At 38.8% G+C, this 21,959-nt stretch overlaps 1 protein-coding gene across 5 annotated transcripts in view; it reads left to right on the forward strand.

Moving 5' to 3' along the window:
- The first annotated feature begins 4,521 nt into the window (after window positions 1–4,521).
- The window catches only part of LOC132142205 (rap guanine nucleotide exchange factor 2-like), a 37,213-nt gene continuing 19,775 nt past the window's right edge, over window positions 4,522–21,959 (forward strand). For all 5 annotated transcript variants that reach the window (XM_059551881.1, XM_059551885.1, XM_059551883.1 and 2 more), the window contains exons 1-9: window positions 4,522–4,867; window positions 16,551–16,621; window positions 16,739–16,795; window positions 18,137–18,220; window positions 18,304–18,379; window positions 18,468–18,635; window positions 18,806–18,823; window positions 21,407–21,529; window positions 21,900–21,959. The exon at window positions 21,900–21,959 is cut by the window's right edge and continues 118 nt beyond it. In XM_059551881.1, coding sequence (XP_059407864.1) covers window positions 4,784–4,867; window positions 16,551–16,621; window positions 16,739–16,795; window positions 18,137–18,220; window positions 18,304–18,379; window positions 18,468–18,635; window positions 18,806–18,823; window positions 21,407–21,529; window positions 21,900–21,959 — 741 coding nt within the window. In that variant the 5' untranslated portion in view covers window positions 4,522–4,783. The remainder of the gene's footprint in view (window positions 4,868–16,550; window positions 16,622–16,738; window positions 16,796–18,136; window positions 18,221–18,303; window positions 18,380–18,467; window positions 18,636–18,805; window positions 18,824–21,406; window positions 21,530–21,899) is intronic.

A 21,959-nucleotide genomic window follows, 5' to 3' on the forward strand; every position in this document is an offset into this window, starting at 1 on the left:
GGCTACCTGCGCTTCCCGGTTCCACCTGAAGGACACCTTAGTGGAGGTTAAGGCTGTCAGCGGTGCAGCGATCCGACCAAAATTCCGGATGTAACGCCGGTAGAAGTTGGCAAAACCCAGGAAACGCTGCAGAGCCTTCTGGGAGTCAGGGACCGGCCACTGGCAACAGCTTCAATCTTAGCGGGATCAGGCTTGATCCCCTCCGTAGAAATAATATGGCCAAGGAACGTAACAGACTCAGCGTGGAATTCGCACTTCTCCGCCTTGACAAACAACTGGTTCTCTAGTAACCGCTGGAGAACCCGTCTGACATGCTGGGTGTGTAATTGGAGAAAAGAGGAAAAAATCTAAATATCATCCAAATACACAAAGACAAATTGATTAATCATGTCACCCAACACGCTGTTGACGAGTCCCTGGAAAACGGCTGGAGCATTGGTCAGACCAAACGAAAGAACCAAGTACTCGTAGTGTCCCGAAGGGGTGTTAAATGCCGTCTTCCACTCATCCCCCCCCCCGAATGCGCACCAAGTGGTAGGCGTTGCGCAGGTCTAACTTGGTGAAGACCCGAGCTCCCTGTAATAATTCAAAAGCAGAAGACATTAAAGGTAGGGGGTACCTGTTCTTGATAGTAATGTCATTCAAACCTCTGTAATCAATACAAGGGCGCAGGGAGCCGTCCTTCTTCTGAACAAAGAAAAACCCTGCACCAGCGGGAGAGGAGGAATGGCGGATGAGCCCAGCCTGAAGTGACTCACGTATGTACTTGTCCATGGCCTCTCTCTCAGGACCTGAAAGGGAATATAAACGACCCTTAGGCGGAGAAGAGCCCGGGAGGAGATCAATGGCACAGTCGTAAGGGCGATGCGGAGGTAGCGAGGTGGCCCGGGCCTTACTGAAGACCGCCCGAAGATCATGGTACTCCGCCGGAACACCAGTCAGGTCAGAGGGATCCTCCTGAGGAACACAAGACACAGAGACAGGACAAAAAGCAGCACCCAAACATGACACGTGACAAGACTGACTCCAGGCTAAAACAGAATTACTGACCCAATCAATGTGGGGATTGTGCTTGTGCAACCATGGGTGTCCCAGAATTAAAGGAGCCTTAGGGGAATCAATAATAAACAGTTCAATCCGCTCATGATGACTGCCAGCAATATGGAGGTCTATCTTGGGAGTGACGTGGGTGATGGTGGTAAGGGGACGGCCAGCTAATGACCATGCTGAAACGGGACTAACCAAAGGAACAAGCGGGATCTTCCAACGTTGAGCAGAGGCAGCATCAAGGAAGTTCCCCTCAGCCCCTGAGTCCACAAGGGCGAGTCCAGTGTGTAAACCACTCTGGAAGGAGAGTTGGAACGGCAGCTGAGTGCGTGCTGCAGGAGAGCTTGAGCTGAGAACCGTGCCCACCAAGACTCTCCGCCTCACTGGTGGGCCCTGGCTTTTAACGGGCACTGAAGGGCGAAGTGGCCTCCCTTGCCGCAGTATAGACATGCCCCCAACGACAGACGCTCCTGCTTCTGCCGTGGTGTAAGCCGTAGACGACCCAACTGCATGGGCTCCTCCTCCGAGGGCTGTCGGCCGGCTGAACTGGCAGAGGAGGACTCTAGGTGGCGCCACGGGGCGGGTGTTTGCCATTGTTTGCGGCGCCGGCTGAGACGACCCTCAATGCGGAGCACGAGACTAATGAGCCTATCCAATTCCCGCGGGAGCTCTATGGCCGCGAGTTCATCCGAAATGGCGAAATCCAACCCCTCAAGAAAACGAGCGTGCAGCGCACTCTCATTCCAGCCGCATGCCGCAGCTAAAGTCTGGAACTGGATAGCATAGTCAGTGACGGAGCTCCTCCCCTGAGACAGTCGTGATAACTGGGCCGCCGCCTCGTCACCCTGAGCAGAGCGATCAAACAATTTGGCCATCTCTAGACTGAAATCCGCGAAGGTGGCACAACAGGGAGCCCGCGATCTCCATACGGCGATTCCCCATTCGCGGGCACGGCCCGAGAGGAGTGTAAGGATGTAAGCCACCTTGGTCTCTTCATTTGCGTAATGCCGGGGCTGCAGAGAAAACACCAGCGAGCATTGGGAGAGAAACGCTTGACAGGCGTTAGGATCGCCATCGTAGACCGGCGGATTGTTGGCATTGGGGTTCGGACTCGTGTGACATACCGGTGTGAGGAACGGGCCCCCGGCTCGTTGCCTCTCGCTGAAGATCGTCTACCCGTGTGAGGAGTTCGGAGACTCGGGCACTGAGAACGTCCACATCCTGCGCGGTGGTGTTGAGCTGGGTGGCATGCTGCCCTAACAACACTCCCTGTTGAACGAGAGCCGAGCGAAGCGGATCAGATCCCGCTGAATCCATAATCTGGTCAGACTGTTCTGTCAGGAGAAAGCAGGCTGGATTCAGATGCGGGTAAACTCAAGGCTTTATTCAAAACAGAGGAGAAGAGTCACGGTTCACAGGTTACACTCGCAGTGACAGGATGAGTAGCAGATGAGTCACGTCTCACAGAAGTACGTATAACCGCCGAACCGGAGGGATGAACAGCTGGAAGCTACTAGGAGCTCAAGGCTTGTAAGAACAAGGGCAGAGGAATCAACTAAACACACTGGAGCCTGAGGACAAGACACGACAAGGTGAGTACAAAGAGCTGCTAGATGATCGGAGCTATTGGAATGAATAACAACAGTCTGACAATAGACAGTGAAACACAGGGAATAATAAAGGGGAAAAAATTAGAAGGACATAGAGAACAGGTGGCGAGCAATTAAGGTTAACAACGGGGAAACAAGGGAGGCGGGGAAAACACAAACAGGCAGACGCGGTGAGCTGTCAAACCATCCCAACACACACACACCCACACCAAAAAGACAGGTGATTAGCCCCGAGACCCGACAGTAACTACTAATGAACAGTTATACGCAAATAATCACTTGCGTAAAAGGACAAGTACAAAGTACTACTACAGTAGCAACTTTGTTACAGTCCACTTATTAGCCTATAATGGAAATGAAATATGCATTTTGTTTGCTTCTAAATGTTTAAGTTTTTCTAAATGTGATGTTTTTTAAATTAGTTTAAATGTGGGCAGTATACATGTTAAAACTAAATAAAATATGAATTATCTGATAATTCTTTATTAATTACTAAAGGGTTCACTATAATTTCACTTTAGAATAGGCCTGCTGTTTCAGGTTCAAAATTAGTCCTGCAGAATTTTTTGATAATTATTTATTAATTACTAATGGGTTCCCTATGTTTTCACTTTAGAATACTGTTTCAGGTTCTAAGTAATTCTTGAGGAATAATCTAATAATTCTCCCAATATTTTCACTTTAGAATAGGCCTAATGTTACAGGTTCGAAATAAGTCCTGAAAAATTATTTTGTAATTATTTATTTTATTATATTAATGATTTGGGGGCCGAGGCTTCATAAAACATGGGACCCTATAGATTTGCACATATTTACCTCGATCAACCTTGAGGTTCCTCTGTTGTGATGCTTGCTCTGGCACAATGGTGCCCCATAGTTGTGTCCAACGTTTCTACATGTTTCATGTACATGTCATCATGTTGGACCCTATTTGAGAAGATTGGACACTAGGTGGTGCTTTAGAGTAATTTTCACTGTACAATTGCACACACTCTCCAAAGGCTATGTGATTCTAAACTTTAAAATACATTTATTTTACCAACCTAGTTATTTGAACTACAAATCTAAATGAAACTTGAATGAAAATAAAAAATGACATGGAAATTATACATTTCCACATGGATTATATCAACCAAAAATTAAGAACACGTGCAGCGCATTGTCAGTGGAAAGTAACTGCGCATGCGTACTTTACTTGGGTCCTTCTCATAAACGAATAAGCGGCATTTAAAACAATATACATATGACATGCACTGTTACTCAATATTGAGGATCAGTTCTTCTTAGTGTTGTTGCGTGCATTTTTTCCAATTAATTATATTTTATTAATTATTATACAAAATTAAAAACATTTGAGAGTTTAAAATGTTTTAGGGACGTTTTCTGGGTTTGTAAAGCGCTTTGTTTTCCACTGGTCGCCTCTCCTCTGTAACAGCTCTGACTCAAAGTTTGGCAGAACTTGTTGTCCACTGGAGGCGCCAGAATCCGGCTGTTTAATATCTATATTCAACTCTTGTGAATCACGGCGATGTCATCGGTCCAGTTTCACCCCGCCCGTCCGTCCGTCCGTCCGGTATCCGCTGCGCAGTCGCTATGGACGCACGTAATTTAGTTAAACTACTCTAACTTGGATTATCGGACACTTAGTGTCGGCTTTCGCTTTCGCCGCGACTGAAGAGACTCACGGAGTGATGAACAACCACCCCGAAACAACGGAGAACCGTGAACCTCCAATCAGACACAAGCCAATGCGCAGAGCTTTATAGACGTCTATAGCTGTTTCAATGATGTTACTGGCCAAAACGTGATTCTGTTACCCCCTAGTCTTTACCCTTTCTTTTTTATTCTTTTTCTTTATTATATTATTGAATGCCATTAACGTTTGACGGTGTAACGTTAAATATTGTGATCTGTACTGTACGCGACTGCCAGGATCTAACGTTACTGTTACCCGAGGATTGAAAACAACTCCAGCCCGGGGCTCGGAAACTGGCCCTCTTTGGGACATTTTTGCCTTTGAGGGACGCATGGGGTTTTACAGATTAAGGCTCTGCTTAAACGAAGGACTCGGAAGCGTTAGAAGCAATGTTCGAGCTTTACTAAAGGAGATCTTTTGTTGCATGTGAATGCACGCGGACAGAATGGCGTCATATGTGGACAATAGTTTCCGTCACGCGATCATCAAGAATCCTGTCGAGAGAACGCAACAGGTGAGAGACCAGACCACTGCAGTAATGCTGCCTAGATAGGGAACACACTAGATTTCGAGTCAGCTTGTGCGTTTGTGATTGATTGATTGTTTCTTTAGTTTGGTTGCTACACTGTAGCAGTTCTGAGAGACTGTCGACACGCTGAATGAAACAATGTATACAACTAGAAAAGTTTTCCTCAGTAGAAAACGTGTTATATAACTCAGGCTGACTTATAATGAAAAAAAAAAAAAAAAAAACTGTTACAGTTTAAGCTATCTCAGTAAATCAGATTGTGCAACTAGAAACCACAAACAGTTAATACAACAGTTTATATACAACACAAGGACACAGTTTAGCTTGTTTCATTTAAACATTTTAAATCCACTTGAAATAGTTTCATTAGGATAGTTGACTTAAAACGTCTAAATAAAACCATCTTATAGTGGAATTGAATACATTGTTTCATTTAGACCTTGATTAAAGGCCCCACAATCTCCAGTTCGATTTTTTTTTTTTTTTTTAGGGATTGTGGTGTCCCTTTATTATGCAGTTGATCAAGTTGCTATTTTGTTCCACATAATCAGATCCCATAATCAGATCCCACAGGGTTTTTTTAAGCGTTGCTTAATATAGACACTCATTAGAGTTGGAAGGACGTTGTTTCTAGACACGTATTACTCATCGGTCAGAAGGGAGCGTTTCCTCACCTTGCCCTTCAGTCCAGACTAAATCATCTTTATTTAAACCATCTGAAATAAACAAATGTCTCCACAGCATTTAGCCCCAGACCACAAGCTCATTAAGAGTCCCAGCAGCTCTGTAAACGACCAGCAATGTATGGATGTCTGAGCACACTGAACCTCTCGTCTGTGGCCGCTTAAAACTACATTTGAGTTGTGTGTGTGGGACTTTTGGGTTGTGAGTTTCAAGCCCAGAAATTTAATGAATCAAAAGAATGTGAGGAATGTAGTGTAGGCCATTCAGATCTGGGCCTCTTTGTGCTGCCATGAAGAATTAAAGCACTTCCTTAAAGGAATTCACAGTTTGTTTGTACACTTCTGAGTGTGATGTGCTCAGGTACACCACTAAATAAATCCAAGACAGGATTACGGATCAGGACCTCTGACTTCCAGGAGTCTCAAGCTGAGAGAAACCCAAAAGCCACTGTTGGGCCGGTGTGAAATAAATGATGATATACGCACTAACACCTTCTGAACACATTATTGCAGCTTTGACGTTGTGTACTAACTTTTGCATAATTAAGTAATTGCATTGTGTCTCTGACTGCAAACTGTTAGTTAGAAATCTGGGGAAGTAACCAAAAGGGGTTGTTGTATATTTAAATCTGCTAAAGGTTGGAACTGGAAATGCCCAGATTTCAGTAAAAGGTGTTTTGTGGCTGTCACTTTGATTAAGTGTCAGCTCAATAATAAATTAGCAGTATTAGTCTAGTCCACTGAAACTAAGATTCTTGCAAAGTAGTATATAGAGAGATGCAGTGGTGGGAGAAAGGACAGGAATAGGCAATTGTTTAATAATTGTTTTGCCATTTTCCTGTTTCTTTTTTATCGTTTACTGTAAGCAGTTGCACAGATGCCATCATGTAGACAAGCAAACGTACCATTGCTGCAGTTGGTTTATGGTCAGGGCCTCAGATGTTTGTGAAACTGTCGCACAGGTCAATGTATTAGTCACGCTATTAGAGTCATATGCAGAAATATTTCCACTAGTTCTGTGCAGTACAGTATATTTGTGCTGATTCAAATAAATCTTTAATCACAGTTTGAGTAAGAGGTTTTAACACTTTCTTACTTGCAAGATAAAAACCCGCCAAATGAAATCACTGTACTTATGTTTCTGAGATATATAATGCATGTAAAATAACTGACAATAACAAGAATATCATTCTTCCCTAATTCACACTATAATCAATTGCCTTGTGTTTATATCTTATCTCAATCTCTTTTTTCTCTCTTCCTGCACTCTATATTTCACATGCTCATTCAGTTTCATACATGGTTAAGATACCAGATGCCCACAATGAGAGCGGAAAGCTGCACTGAACCATTCTTGTGATTGTGTCTGTGCACAACATTCTCATGACTGTGGTCTGTGTGTGTGTGTAAGGAAGTGTGTTTGTGTGTCGTTTGCTCTTATCCATTTGTAAACACATCTGGATATTAAAGCTTTGCCCTCACCTGCAACTCTATTCTCTCCTTAGTTACTGTATGTGACCAATTGTCTGTGTTCCCCAGCAAGTTATTATATTTTATGTCCTTGAGCACAGTCATATTAGAGCAAGTGTGTGTACAACACAGGCTTTAGAGTTTAAGGTGTCACTTCCCGATGTAATGAGTCTTGCAATGGTGTGCTGGCTGCTGAGATCAACAGGAAAAGAGCAGAAGAATGAGATGTACTGAGATAAGAGAGGAGCAGAAGAAAGAGAGGAAGAGGGAACAAGAGAGAGAAACCAAAAAGCAAAAACAACTTGACAGGTTGAAATCTAGCCACTAGGCTAGTCTTAAATTCCTGTTTTGGTGTTAATTAATTGTAAGACTCAATCTGTTGTAATCTCTTAAATCAGACTAGAGTGGGACTAACAGATTTTTGTTGACTTTTATTTATTATTGTTAATATTTTCATGAAAACACTTAAGAGCAGAGGGTTCAAAGCTACAAATCTCAGGCTGAATATAATCTGACAAGAGTACTATTAATTTGAGCAAAAGTTCACAATCATTTTTTTTCAAATATTTATTATAATATTTACATTTATTTTAGCTGCCACAAAGCAACCCTGTTCCTCATTGTAAATTTTATAAACTTTATAAACATCGAATGATTTGTACATAATATATATTATACATTTATTACTCATTTGATGGTTTTGTTTAGGTCTACATTTGTGGCAATATTTGTTTAGATGACTTGTAAAAGCTGAAGTTATCCAGCTCAGCAGGTTTTTTTTTTTTTTTGTCAATATGATGTTTGATTTTAATATTTGCTAATTCACTACTTACCAGCATTTTAAATGTCATCTAAAGTCTCTTGGCTTATATTGAACATGAAGTTAATTCTGTACAAGCTCCAGAAGATCATATGTTGTGTATTTACACCAATGCTGAACAAATAAATCCGAAAATGATTTTGATACCCTTGCTTCTGAGCCTTAAATGCAAAGTTACCCGTGAGCCATAATGACATTAAATTTCCATTTACCAAAAACTGTGCCATGCAGAATTTTTTTTTGACATTTATGCCACCCACACAGAAAGATCTAATATTTTTTTCCTCCAAGGCATAAAAGTGTCATGTTTCATCTGCATGATGACTTAATATGGGACATCTGTTTGTCAAGGTTTGGTAAACGTTTTGAGCTTTCTGAAACGTACATCAAATCTCAAGAAGAACCATCTGCTCGGATCACTTTTTATCCATTATGGGCGTTTCAGGCAATGTTAGGACAGCAAGAAGGATTGGAAAATTGAGCTCTCCAATGATCCCAGGCAAACTCTGACTATTTACAGATTTATATCACAAAATATAACAATTTGTAGTAAAAAGGTGTGATGTTGATCTACATGATCTACATCTACATGATCTGTAGAGCAAAAGAACAATGTTAATATGGTCTAATTTTACTTTGGCATTGTGTGAAAAAATGGACTTTGGAACTGATTCATGTTCTTCCGAAATGCATTATCCCTGCGGTTTCATAACAATGGTTTCGTTTCCTTCCCTCCTGCTTATTTTTGTGTAATTTCATTAGTGAGCAAGACCTCCTGAAAGGAGTTTTAGAGAAATGCAGAAGCACATGTTGTTTGAGACTTAAAGGGAACAAAAAACAATTCTTGACGGTTATCTATTGCACATAATACCACAAGACTATTTAAAGACCAGCTGATCTTGATAACCCACCAAATACTTATTATTTATGGCTACCGCTAGTTATTGTTAATAAAAAAAAAAAAAGCCTAGTTGCTATTTATGTTAGTGATGTTTAACTAGTTAAACACTTTTTTTTTTTTACAATGTGTGAGTGTGTTTCTAATATGCATGTAAATAAAGTATGTGCACAAAGCATGCAATCACAAATTCTTGACATGCACGAGTTTTCTTAATTCATAAGAATCAACTCTTATTTGATTCATACAGTAAAGACTATGCCTTGTTTTAGTTATACACTTGATTATTCGATTTCTGTGATATTTCTTACATGTAAATAAACCTGCTGTAGCTGCCAACTTAAAGTTTATTTAATTTTTTATCTTTTTGTTGGTAATTATTTGTTTTTCTTTCGTACACCTCACAGAAACTTTTATTTGAGTCTGAGGCCTAATTCTCAGCTGTGAATCCATTCATTCTTTTCCCAGAACTTTGCTGACATCATTAAGGTCAGCGGTGAAACTTGTATTGGAGTATTTTTAGTTAATGTTGTTTCCGTTTTTATCCCAGTTGAGCATGTGAAGGATGTTTTTCTGTTCCTCTTTCCCTTTATTAAAGTGATGTGTCAGTGCTGATTAGTGCATTGACACATTACTGTAATGATAATAATGTCTTGTCAGCTTTTCCTCTCCTCCTGTCACGTTCTCCTCAACCCTGTGCATTAATCAGTGCTGATAATGTACCTCCTCTTCTGCATCATCACTGAACTGAAGCCTTTCTGTAAATGCATGCTTAGTCAAATTAAATAGTGGGCTAATAGCAGGAATGTTTTCATTACTTCAGCTTTGGTATTTCAAGCCCACACTGTAAGTGTGTGGGATATTTTGAGATTTTCCAGAGGAATGGTGACTCAAGACAATGCTTTGTTCTCATAAGAAAAAATATTGAAAAGACTGTCTTGAGTTTTAGTGGACTTGATGTAACCTTTCTGCTTTCTCTTGTGGTTTAATGGTAGAACACTTATGCAAAGACTGTCTGTTTCTGTAATAGTGTTGTTGGTGTGAGAGTGTCTCCTCTCTGGAGTCTGACAGCTTTAAGGAGTTCTTGATTGTTATGGAAAGACATGAACCAGAGCAGCATTGCCTCATAGTTAGTATTGCCTGCTGGTTGATGTTTACATGGAATCAAAGTTATTCCAGGGTCATTAAAAGGATAGTTCACCCAAAAATGAAAATTAGCCCATGGTTTATTCACCCTCAAGGCATCCCAGGTGTATCTGACATTATTCTTTCAGATGAACACAATCGCAGTTATTTTTAAAATTTTCCTGGTTCTTCCAAGCTGTATAATGGCACTAAATGGTGCCCCCGATTTTGAAGCCTAAAAAACTACAACCATCCATCATAAAACTACTCCATAGGCTAATTCTCATTTTGGGGTGAACTATCCCTTTAAGTGCAATTTCTGTTGAACTCAGGTTGGCTGAGATGGTTAATGAATCAAATGTTTGCTCTTATTGAGGAGTCAACCTGTTGCTGGCGTAGAATTGTCTTTGCAAGTTAAGCTACGATAGAAGAGAGTTTTTAACATAAATATGTACATGCATATTGTGTACAAGAACAAATAAGATCTGTTCTGTTTTGAATTTGAATGAACGAGCGTCCCAGTAACACAGGTCCACAGCATAAACCGTCTAGTTGCACAGTGTCCGTGTGCTTTTAGTGGACTAACTGGAATGTGAGTAATTCAGGGTCAGAATCTGCATTCATGTAGGACGATAGGTTTTTTTCACATATGTGTACAGGATGCATATGGATGTTTGTCGCGATGACAATGGCCTATTCACCATCTGAACTGTAGCTCAGACAATGTTTTGCTCAATTTAGCCGCGCTCGTTTCTCAGTTGTGGCATTGCTCTTAAATCCTTCCCCATCTGGCTATAATGGTTTTTGCCACCTGCTAACACTGTCCCCGATACACTGGGGTGGGGGGGTTTCATGCTTTACACAGAACGTGCTGTGAAACTCCGAAACCACACAAACACAGATGCTGGGCAACCGTTAGCTTTTTAGTTTTCATTTGTACTTTTTCACTTTACATCTTCACAGGATCTTTCTTAGGAGAACAACTTGAAAAGGGTTGTCAGTTCGCTTAATAGGAAAGGTACAGAATCATGTTCTAAACAAGTGTTGTGTCATCAGAGATGTCTCAGGGCTAAAAGCCCTTTGTTTTGGACTACAGAAAAGACTTACTCTACCACAAAGTTTGCCTGTGATACAAAAGAGGACCAGAATTAGAACAGAACATTTCATGCAACGCTTATAATGTACTGCTCTTCATTGATGACAGATCTTCGTTATTAAATGTTACTTATGATTTAGGATTTAACATGATGCGATATTTTTCACAATACAATTTTCACACATTTTTTTTGCTTGTATAAACATCTAATCCGACTTGAATTGTCACATTTATATTGACTTCCACCCAGCTCGGGGTGCATCATTAAATCCCTTCTTAAGATCTAAATGTTGTAAATAATTGTCCCTTTATGAAAAGTGCTGTGGCTGTAATGTTTGGCACTTTCTAAATGTACCTTGCTACTTTCTTAAATGCCATTCATGATCATAGATTATACTCCAAAATATCTCAAAGAGCAATGGTGTACATGTTAAATGTTTCTTCTGTGTGCTTTTTTGTACTGTTCCATGGTATAAGGCAGTTTAGGTTTGCGGTAATATGTGTTTGTAGTGTATCAGTAATAGTGTAAATGTAATAATATTCACTGCTAATTTGTGAGGTTGGTGACTCATTGTTATTTCTAATTTCTCACATGGTTTATTAATAAACAGCTGTGCACACAGCCATGAGAGAACTGAAAGGGAAGTGGGTGGAAAGTTTCTTTCTCTGCAGCATGTGTCGGGTTGTTTGATTTTGAGGCGGCTGTGTGTTTATTCTTATAGGAAAAAGTGTAAAGAAAAACCTGTAGACTAATTCATGTAGAGGAACATTGGCACATTTTGATACAGTTGATACTGAGAACTTCATTAAAGGTATCTGCTAAAACAGGTACTGATACTGATGTCTTCAAATGAGGATTCTACGCCGAAGTGTTGTTCATGTATAGTACCAGTCATTTGGCTATATCAGTTTTAGGATGGAGAGGGAGGGGTGCAAAAGTCTGCCAAGATGCCAACAGATTTTAGGACTCTGAAGAGAACGGAAACTCTGGAGGTTCCTGAAGAATTTAAAGTTAACGACTTTGCTTTTGAATTTGAAAATAAACAAAAAGGAAGTTGGCGCATAATGCAAACAGAAAGCCGAAGGAAGCGGTGTTTCCCAAATGAATCGTGCTCGAGTGTTCCCACAGTCATGGAGTTTTACTTTTTCTTTTTTTTTTTCGAGGCCTGGAAGTCACATATGTTAATAAAATATTTGTGTAAAATGTTGAACGTTTTTGTAGCTGTTAGTATTCTGTCAACTCAGTATTGTTGTTGAGTAGAGTGAAATTTGCTTACAAGTTAATGAGTAATGTGCTGTTTGTAAGGAAAATTGATAAATGAATAAATGAATAAACTAGATTGGTCTGAATAATTTATTATCTGAATTTGAATTTGAATGATCCAATCATCCTAAACTATTTGAAAACATTTAGCAAATTGAGTTGTCTAAAAGTGGGAAAACCCTGTTTGCAATGGATGATTTTCAGATTTAGTCAGAGATCATATTGGGCTAGTTTACTGATTTGAAACTTCTGATGCCAGACTTTGATAGAATGGAAGTAAACAATGCAGTTACAATTTTTAAATTATTTTAGTTGTTGGTATTTTACTGAAGAGGAACTGCAACTTCGTTACACCAACATAATTACCCTGAAGGGACATGCCAACATGTGTGCAAGTAAATATGTTCCAGATTTGATTCATTTAACTGAGTGGCCAGGTCTTCTACAACCAACTGAAATGTGACCTTGGTCTCTTGACTGGGTCGTCTCAGTCCGTTGCCGTAATCAGAACTCTATGTGCGTGTCTGTCTCTCAAAGAGGAAATGCCATCGTCCAAGAATAAACATTTCTTCCCTTCTACTCAAATCAACCAATTGCAGGCCACAGCACGACACCCCTGACTGGAACCCATTGGGCAGTTTGAATTTAGTTTCATTTGACTGTAGTAAGTGTAAATGAGAGCTATGGATGCGTCAGAGATCATGAGAAAGGTTGTTGGAATGTCAGGGAGGAGAGAAGGAAATGATGACTCCTCTGACGTCCCGTTTGAGAGAGTTTACTGTGGAGGGCTGATGGGACAGATTAGGGGTTTGCGATATGGCAAAAATATATCACAATTTTGTTCCAGGAAAATCACGATTTGTGATTTTTATCACGATTCAAACGTATTCCCCCTTTTTAAAAACAAAGCCTTACAAGGTAACAAAATCTTAAATAAAAAAGATTGGCAGATATTTAGGCCCAAAGTGGTCAAACAAACGGTGCTTCAGTTTTTAGGAGTAGAATTCAAGAAATTGAATGAACAAATATAAAGAAAAAAACACTATGTAAATCAATTGTACATTGATTCTTATTAAAGCAACTGTATTAAACTTCTTCAGTCAAGAGCAGTGAGTGATTTTTCTTTCTGTGTTTTGTTGCTTTATTAATATTAAATGCTTTATTCACCCAAAAAATGAAAATCCTATCATCATTTACTCACTCTCAAGTTGTTTTAATCCTGAATGAGTTTCTCTCTTCTGCTGAACATGAAAGTTATTTTGAAGAATGTAGGAAACCAAACAGTTGCTGGGCCTCAGTGACTAAATGTGTTTGTTTGTTTTTTCCCCTGCTATCAACATCAATGGGGACCAGTAACTGTTTGGTTACCCACATTCTTCAAAATATCTTCTTGTGTGTTCAGCTCAAAAAATAAATTAATACAGGCTTGGGCGAACACAAGAGTGAGTAAATGACACAATTAAAACTTTTGGATGGACGGATGGATTGGATCACTGTAATGCCAAGCAGCAGCATGTTTATTAGACTGCTGTCACTTTAAGAGCTGCATGCATCCGTTTTTCTCCCAGCTATTTACTTTCCCTTTTGACATAACCAGCTGTGTTTATATGTAAACCTATTGTGTTTTTGACATTATTAGCACAGTCAGACATGAACGATAACTTAGTCCAGTAATCAGGTGCAGTTTGACAAGCTTTTTAGTAGGGCTGCATGATATTGAAATATTGCAAATGTAAATATTGCGATATGCATATCGCAACGGCATATATCTGAATCATTTTAATAATGGGCTACTTAAATCAAAGACCTTGCAAGAGGTCAACGTTTTGCATAATTTTTTAATTGTTTGTTCACATTTATGTTAAAATTACATTTTCAGATTTGTGACATTACTTTTTATGTAATGCTAAAACACTTCTGGTCTCTTTCAGTAGCCGTAGTGCTGCTTTCTTTTCCAATAATAAATCTAATGTAATTTTAATTGATTTTACACACTTAAGTTAATATATCGCATATAAAATATTAAATTATTTAACAAGGTATTGCATGTTTCTTCAATATCGCACAGCCCTACTTTTAAGTGTGTGTATGCTTCAGGTGAAAAAGCGCATGTCAGAACAGCATGCAAATTAAATGTTTAAGCAGCAAGGCTTTCATGCACATGCAAATAATGTACTTTTGTGATTATGAAGTGAAATGTCCCGTGAGTGTAACTCTATCGCTGAGTTAACATTTGATTTGAATGTGTATGGCATTGTACAGTATATTGAGACCGAGGCACCAGAACTGAAACTGATAGAGTGAGTTCTGCAGATTGACATTTTTATCATCCACAATCAAAAATTGTGATATTGCACACCCCTAGTACAGATAAATGTGAGAATGTTGTGGCCTTTAAAGGTCTCCACACTTAACTTCACACATACGGTGAGACCCAAACTCCTGAGACCACATTAAAAATCAGTGATTTAAACCTAGATGGAAGCAGTTTCACAGTTTTGATTAATTAAAAGTTTTTGATGAAATATCTGTAATTCTTGTAAATTATCATGCTCATAACTATATAATATGTATAATATTTAAACCTCATTGTGTGTGTTTTTTTTTAGTTTTTTTTTTTATATCACACCATCATAAGCACAGGATACAGCCAGTATGACCTCATCACATCAGTGAAGTTTTGAAATCTTACCAAATCACAGGAAATGCTTCGTTGGTGACACTAAACCAGTGTCGACAGGACTGCATGACCGGCCCTTTAAGAAAGGGTTAAGCAAGCTGACATGTTAGTAAATCAAGCTAAAAAATAAGGCTTGTGCCAAAAATGAATTCTTTTGGCAGGGTTTTAGTCTCTTATTAGTTACTCTGATGACAATAGTTTTGGGTCTTTTTGAGTTCAAGGTGCTTGTTCAAGGGCTTGAAGTTTTTCTGCAGAAGTGTGAATAAAGGGTTTCTAAATTAGCTTTAATGTGGTTATATCTGCTGTGTAGCTCCTTCCTCTTCCTCGATTGTCCTTGCATAATAGGATCGTATTACCTCATTGTAAGAATGCATTAACAGAACAATCTTTGACCATGACATGATTTCTCTCACCAGATTTTGTCTTAATAGTTGCTTACAAAAACATACATAGACAAGCTCATTTGAGGAACAGTATCTGTTAGACCAGAAACACACAAAACTAATATGTTGCAAGCACTCAGTCCTGTTGTGTACTTAGCATTTCATTACTGTGGCAGTAACAAACTTTAACAACTTGAGTGTATTTGCTATAATAAACCAAAAGTTGTGTACTTCAGGTAGCTAACTTTAAATATATATTATTTTTTTTATTTTTTTTTGTGAATATCTAACAAGTTTCTGTAAGATGCCCAAAGAGGTAGGCACTTGCTAGGTCACGAGACACATCTATATTATCTTTAATCTTGTATCAAAAGTGGAACCGAATAATGACAGAAGTAGAGAGGGAAAAACAGAAGTCAGAAAAAAGAGACCTGAAAGTGAAGGAGTGAATGATGGAGTATCTGCAAACATTCCATTCTTGTTAAATGCTAACTGCGTAACTCAGGATGGGTGGAGTTTAATAGTGATTAAGGAGGGTTATGTGTACAGTACAGAGTGTTTGGTAAAGGTGTGTTTAATTCCTTTATATGGGGCACCTCCTACTGGTGCTTTTGTGTAAATACATTCGTGTTTGAAATGTCTTGTGAGAGGGAAAAAAGCAGGTTAATTTGGGGAATGTTTCATATTTATTGCTACATTGGCATAAAACCTTAAACACCTCCACCCCCCAAGCCTCTTTTCCCAATAAACTGCTGATAAAAAAAAAAAAAGTTGCTTAGCCTTTCTAAAATTTCTAAAATAACCACACATTTTTAGTTTTTCCATGTTTACAAAATTTGAGACATGTCTACATACAGATTGATTTTTCCATCAATGAAAATAGAATAAACCAATTAAATATAGAAAACACTGAACTAAAAACATCTCTAACTCATTGAGTTTTAGTTATTGATACATGCGAATGTATTTAGTTTTATCTTCTTTTCTTGCAATTGCTGTAGTATTTTTGGTAGAGTTGTTCAGCTTGACAAATGCAGCCATTTGTGTAAAAAGTTAGGAAATCTGGAATGAGATTATTTACGCTCTGGAAAAGGCCCGAATGAAATAATTTTAAGGAATGCTAAATGAGAAATCATTTGTTAACTGCATACGTTTGCATGTGGCACAGAGCTAAATGTGATGTTTTCGGTAGTAAACATTCATGTAAAGTAGCTCTGCAAGCATGACGTCCTATGTCTCTGTTTTGCAGGATCTCCAGATCGTGTACTCGTACCTCCATGGCATGGAAGCACTGTCCAATTTAAGGGAGCACCAGCTTAGGTACGAGACAACAGTGTGTGTGTGTGTGTGTGTGTGTGTGGGGGTGTGTGTTTGGACTTTCATTACTGCATTACAGAAGGGATGTGCTTTGCTTAACACTGTTTATTTCACCTGTAGGTTGATGTGTGAGACAGTTCGATATGAACAGCATGAAGCTAATGAGGTTTTATACTAGTGAGTATCCAAACACATACACACTCAAGTCACAAGAAGGATTTTATGCATTGCAACATTGCACCCAAATGGAATAATAACCACTAGAATAAGACAAAAATGCTATTTCTTTCTTTCTTTATTTCTTTTTTTTTTGAGATCTGTAGACCCTTGACAGAATGTAAAAAAAAAAAAAAGCCTAAAAACAAAAACAGGGCATCTTATACAAATATACACATGCAAAGAAAAATAAGAAAAAAATATTTAATACTAAAAAAGAAATGCAAGTACATGATTCCACATGGAAATCATACTTAAATACAATAATACGAAGTTATCTAAATGAAATATTATGCGTATATATGAGGTAAGAGAGATGGCGACAGGAGAAAGCAAATAACCAAGAGCAATTCATATTAAAAGTCTAAAATCAAAATATGAAATTATGAAAGTTCATTGCATTCCTTTAACTTCAATTTTTCTTTTTAAGTTTCTCAGTTCAAGTAAATCTTTAACATAGGGAGACCAATGTTTCTTATGGAAAAGTGAAGTCATGGTAGCTCATGAAAATCTAGAACATTCCCCATCAGTTATGTACTTTTCCCCCCATTTTCCCCCCACATTTTTTCTAGCTGTAACCTTCCATTATCTGCAGTAAATTTCACTGTGGTGTAATGCCTGCATTTACTAGGCTGTCAAAGTCTGTGCTTTTCCAAAACACACAAAATCAGGCATGTGCTTCTTTTCACTCTTGAGAGTTGTGTTTTGCAAAATGGTTTTCCTCAGCATAGTTTAAAACCCACCAGTCTTAACCTCAGATGGCATGCCCGAGGACCACCAACAGTCCTTCACCCATTTGTATTGCACTCGAACATGGCGAGCGCTTACTCAAACGGGCACACTTCAATCTGGGAAACAAAGCATGCAAACAACAATAAAAAGTATACTGACTTTAAACTTTTGAACAGCAGTGTATGTCCTGTAGATCGCAGTCTAAACACATGTTATGCTATTTTCATACAGTGGGTAAATAATCACGTTTTGTTGCTTTACAGACTGAAATGAAGACGGACGCAGTTTTTGTTTTATCCAACGATATGTACTCAGTGCAACTTATGACATCCAAGTGAAAGATAGAACACCAACATGATAGAAAAAAATATTTCTTATTGTCTCTGTACTGAAAGCCCCTTTCTTCTGGAAACTACTAAATTGAGCAAGATGCATTCACTCACATTCGTACGATTCATCACTTTAGTTTCCTTTCCCGAACGGGGCATGTGTGTTGTTAGGTCACTTCTCCACCCAGACTATAAGCGTAAGAATAGATTAAAATAGAAGTGTTGTGTGTGTGTGTTACAGTCCTGATGACATTGGGACCTGCTGGTATATCCTGCTGTCTGGCTCAGTCTTTATAAAGGAATCCATGTTTCTGCCCCGCAGCAGGTATGATTGCGTTCGGTTTGCCCCATTGCATCCTCTCTGTGTCCTGTTCCGTGTTTTGTGTGATGTATGTCGTTTTATTTCAGTTTTGGTAAGCGTTCTGCGGGTAGTTTGCGTCGTGGTTGTGAGTGTATCATCCTCGAGGCTTCTGAGATGATTGTGGTGAGTTACACAGGCCTGTATTTGTGAAGTAAGCCATGTTTCATTCAGTTAGAGGAGGATACGGTTATACACTATCTGTCTCTCTCAGGTGGACTACGTGGATGACAACGATGAGTATTTCCAAAGACAAGCATCTCATCGTCAGTCCAGGAGAAGATTCCGCAAGATAAACCAGTGCGGAGAGCGACAGACTATCATTGATACGGTCGATCATTATCCAGTCAGCAAGCCCCCTCTGCCTCCAGGACACCACTCGGTCCGTTCATACATAGTAAAACCAACATGAAAAAGAATTATGATAAAATCATGAATCATTTTTTTTTTGTTGCCATATTTCTCATCTATTGTGAAGCGTCACTGTATTTTTTTCTTCAGATTAACCCATGGAATGTGTATTAATATGTTTTTAATTTTCTCTTACTGCAGGAATGCTCCAAATCCCAGGTAATTTACTTTTTAATACTATCGAATGATAATCTTCAATGCTGCTTTGTGTATTTTTTATTTATTTTTTTGATGAAACACTGTCAGCTTTTTTGTGTTAAGTAAACTATTTATAGGTTGATTCCCTCAAAAGGTGCAAAGGTTTGCACATTGTTCCCGCATAGACACAACTTTTAAAAAATGTCAATGTTTTGTACTTTGTTGTCATGTAAACACCATAGTGAATGTTAAGACCAGCTGTAAACCTTAATGCATATCTCGGCTGGCTGCTTGTGATCAGAACACTACAAACACATCAAATTCAGCAGGTGGAAACTGTCTGTAAAGCATGTTACTCCGCAATCTATGGAGGTTTTGGATCAAAGCCATAGTCTTGGCAAATCTAATCTGGTAAAAGCTTCTTATCTTCTTTTCAGTCACTCTCAGTTTCTCCCTTGTGACACTTTGAGCATTTAGTCTCTTTGCATGAGTTTTTTTTTATTATCCTCTGACTTGTCATGAACCTGATCAACAGCAGGAAGGGGGGTGGGATTTTGACAGATGTATGTGGCATCCTGATTGTTCAGTGAGCTGTCAATCATTGCATGCTTGTCCTTAGTGACTGGTTTAGTATGGCAGTGGGTGTCAACCCGCCCCCCTCTTGATAATCCCATGATCTCCCATTGGGGTGTGTGTGAATGGGACAGAGGGGAAGGGTCTGATGAAACCTCCCTCTGTTAGAGTGCTGTCTGTTACTGTGCTGATGGGTAGATTACAGTAGAGAGGGATGCTGTCTCTGACAGAGAGTGCTTTGGGGAGAAAGATATTTGAAGATTTAATAGGTGCAGTTAGAGCAGTGTGCTACAGAAAGAGACTGAAGATGTTTTAGAGGTAAGCACACCGGATGGTAGGGCATTCAGTATTGCAGGCTATGAGACAGCTAGTCCGGTCTCATGGCTATGGAGTCAGGGGACAGCAGACCAGGACTGTGAGTATCTCTCTCTCTCTCTCGAAACACAAAAGCCTGTGGACTACATGCATAATTCTTTTACAACAACAGGCTAAACAAAAGCATGCATTAGTTAATTGTAAATAAACATGATGTGCATGCATTCTTTGTTTGGCTATGCATGCTTCATTTTATAAAGTATTAGGGAGGAGTTGAATTTAATGAGTGAACTGAGTTTTGGTTTGAAAAGTATTATTTTCAATATGCCATTAATAGGTGAAAATAATATCCTGAGTTGGGCAGAATAAAAATTTTAGATTGTATTGAAATTCGAATTCAATACATAAATAATTGTATTAAATTATTGGATTTATGTACAATTATGTGCATAATTGTAGTTACATTTATAATTAAATGTTTAATGAATTCAGTTAAGTTATAAATTCACATACTTTTGTTTCTGGCTTTGTTGTGCAATCTAAATTTAATTTAAAATTGATAATATATTTTTCGGAAGTTCTATTCACATTGTTAATCTTCATAATTTAGTTTCTGGTTATGTTATACAATTACATTTTTGATTTGATTTTTACTTTTTTTAAATATGTTTTTGAAGTTGTTTTTTTCTTGTTATTGATATGTAATAGGTCATGTAGTCATATCAGTGGTTTGTTTAAAGGGCCGCACTATTGAGTTTCTGAGTTGCGTGAGTGTATTCTACATGTGATTTTGTTGTAGGGTCACTGTATGTAGGCCATCTGATCTAGGACATCAGTACATGAACCCATCAACTTTACTGTAGTAAGCCTCAGGGTATGCTGTACAGTAGGTTGTTGGTGTGTGTGCTCGCTGGTCTAATCATTAATTTAGTTTATTCATTAATGAAAGCTTCAGTCATTATTCCATACAGTAGTTTACTTTTTGGATCTTTTTGTGGTGCTGTGTGTTTGTCTGTATCAAGGAATTGTGGTAACTGCCGAGCCTGGAAAGGGTAGGTCTGTGCCAAACTGCTAGCAATAATACTTCATTTTGTGTTTATTTTTATCAACCAATGATTGAAATGACTCGTAGATGGATTATTAAATCTTTAAAATGCCACCATTCAGCTGAACTTGTGTGTGTGTGTGTGTGTGTGTGGGAACAGATCATCCATTGCACTAAAGAATAATTGTGCTGACACTAACGCAGGGTTTAAAATTAATCCTTGGTTTCCTGATGAAATAGAAGTTGAAAAAAAGCTATGTTTGCACAAATGATCACAAGCTTGTGCCAGGGAAGAATTGTTGTATTTTTCTGCATATTATATATATATATATATATATATATATATATATATATATATATATATAAAACAACAGCGTCTTGTAATGTGACATGCAACACTCCAGATTAAACTGTATTAAACAGTAATTAAAAAAATTATTGTACATGCACTATAATCATAATTTGTACTTATTTGTATTTTTAAAAAATGTATTTGTCACTGCAGGACAATTTAAATGAACTAAAAAGTGTTTAAAATGTGACAAGAAAATGCTGACCAGTTACACACACACACACACACACACAAACATACACACACACACACATATTTATATATTCTTATTTGTTTATTTATCCCTCTTTTTATAATGGTATATGTATGTCTCTTGCAGCTTCTTACCGACATCTCAAAGCCACACCCCTCCGACAGTTGCCACTCCCATATCACTTCCAGCCAATCACATTCCAGCATCGCCAGTGATTCAGGAAGTAGCAGCCTATCAGATATTTACCAGGTGATAAGAGACGCTCCGCGAGTTTATATCAGGAAGCAATCTCCTTACACGCTCCACAACAGCAGCGCATCCTGAAAGAGATTTATTGTGAACATCTGGGACACACGCACTCGCACACATTTAAATCCTGTCCCCCGCCCTCCTCTGTGGTCCATCTGTCACCTCTCCATAACCTATTCATGTCAGTCCTCAAGCGCACATACCTTTTGATCCTCAGATCAGCATTACACATGCACACACAAACATCCACCGCGTGTACAAACACAGCCAGCTCAGAGTCACAAAGTCTCTGGAAACAGAAATGCGGGTCACAAAGGCTGCAGATGTCTACGAACGTCATCATTCTGAACTCACATGTTATCTCTCACAGGCCACTGAGAGTGAATGTGGAGACATGGATCTGAGTGGGCTTCCTGAAACAGCAGTGGAC

This window comes from Carassius carassius, chromosome 6 (assembly GCF_963082965.1).
Source record: "Carassius carassius chromosome 6, fCarCar2.1, whole genome shotgun sequence".
Classification (NCBI taxonomy): Eukaryota; Metazoa; Chordata; class Actinopteri; order Cypriniformes; family Cyprinidae; genus Carassius; species Carassius carassius.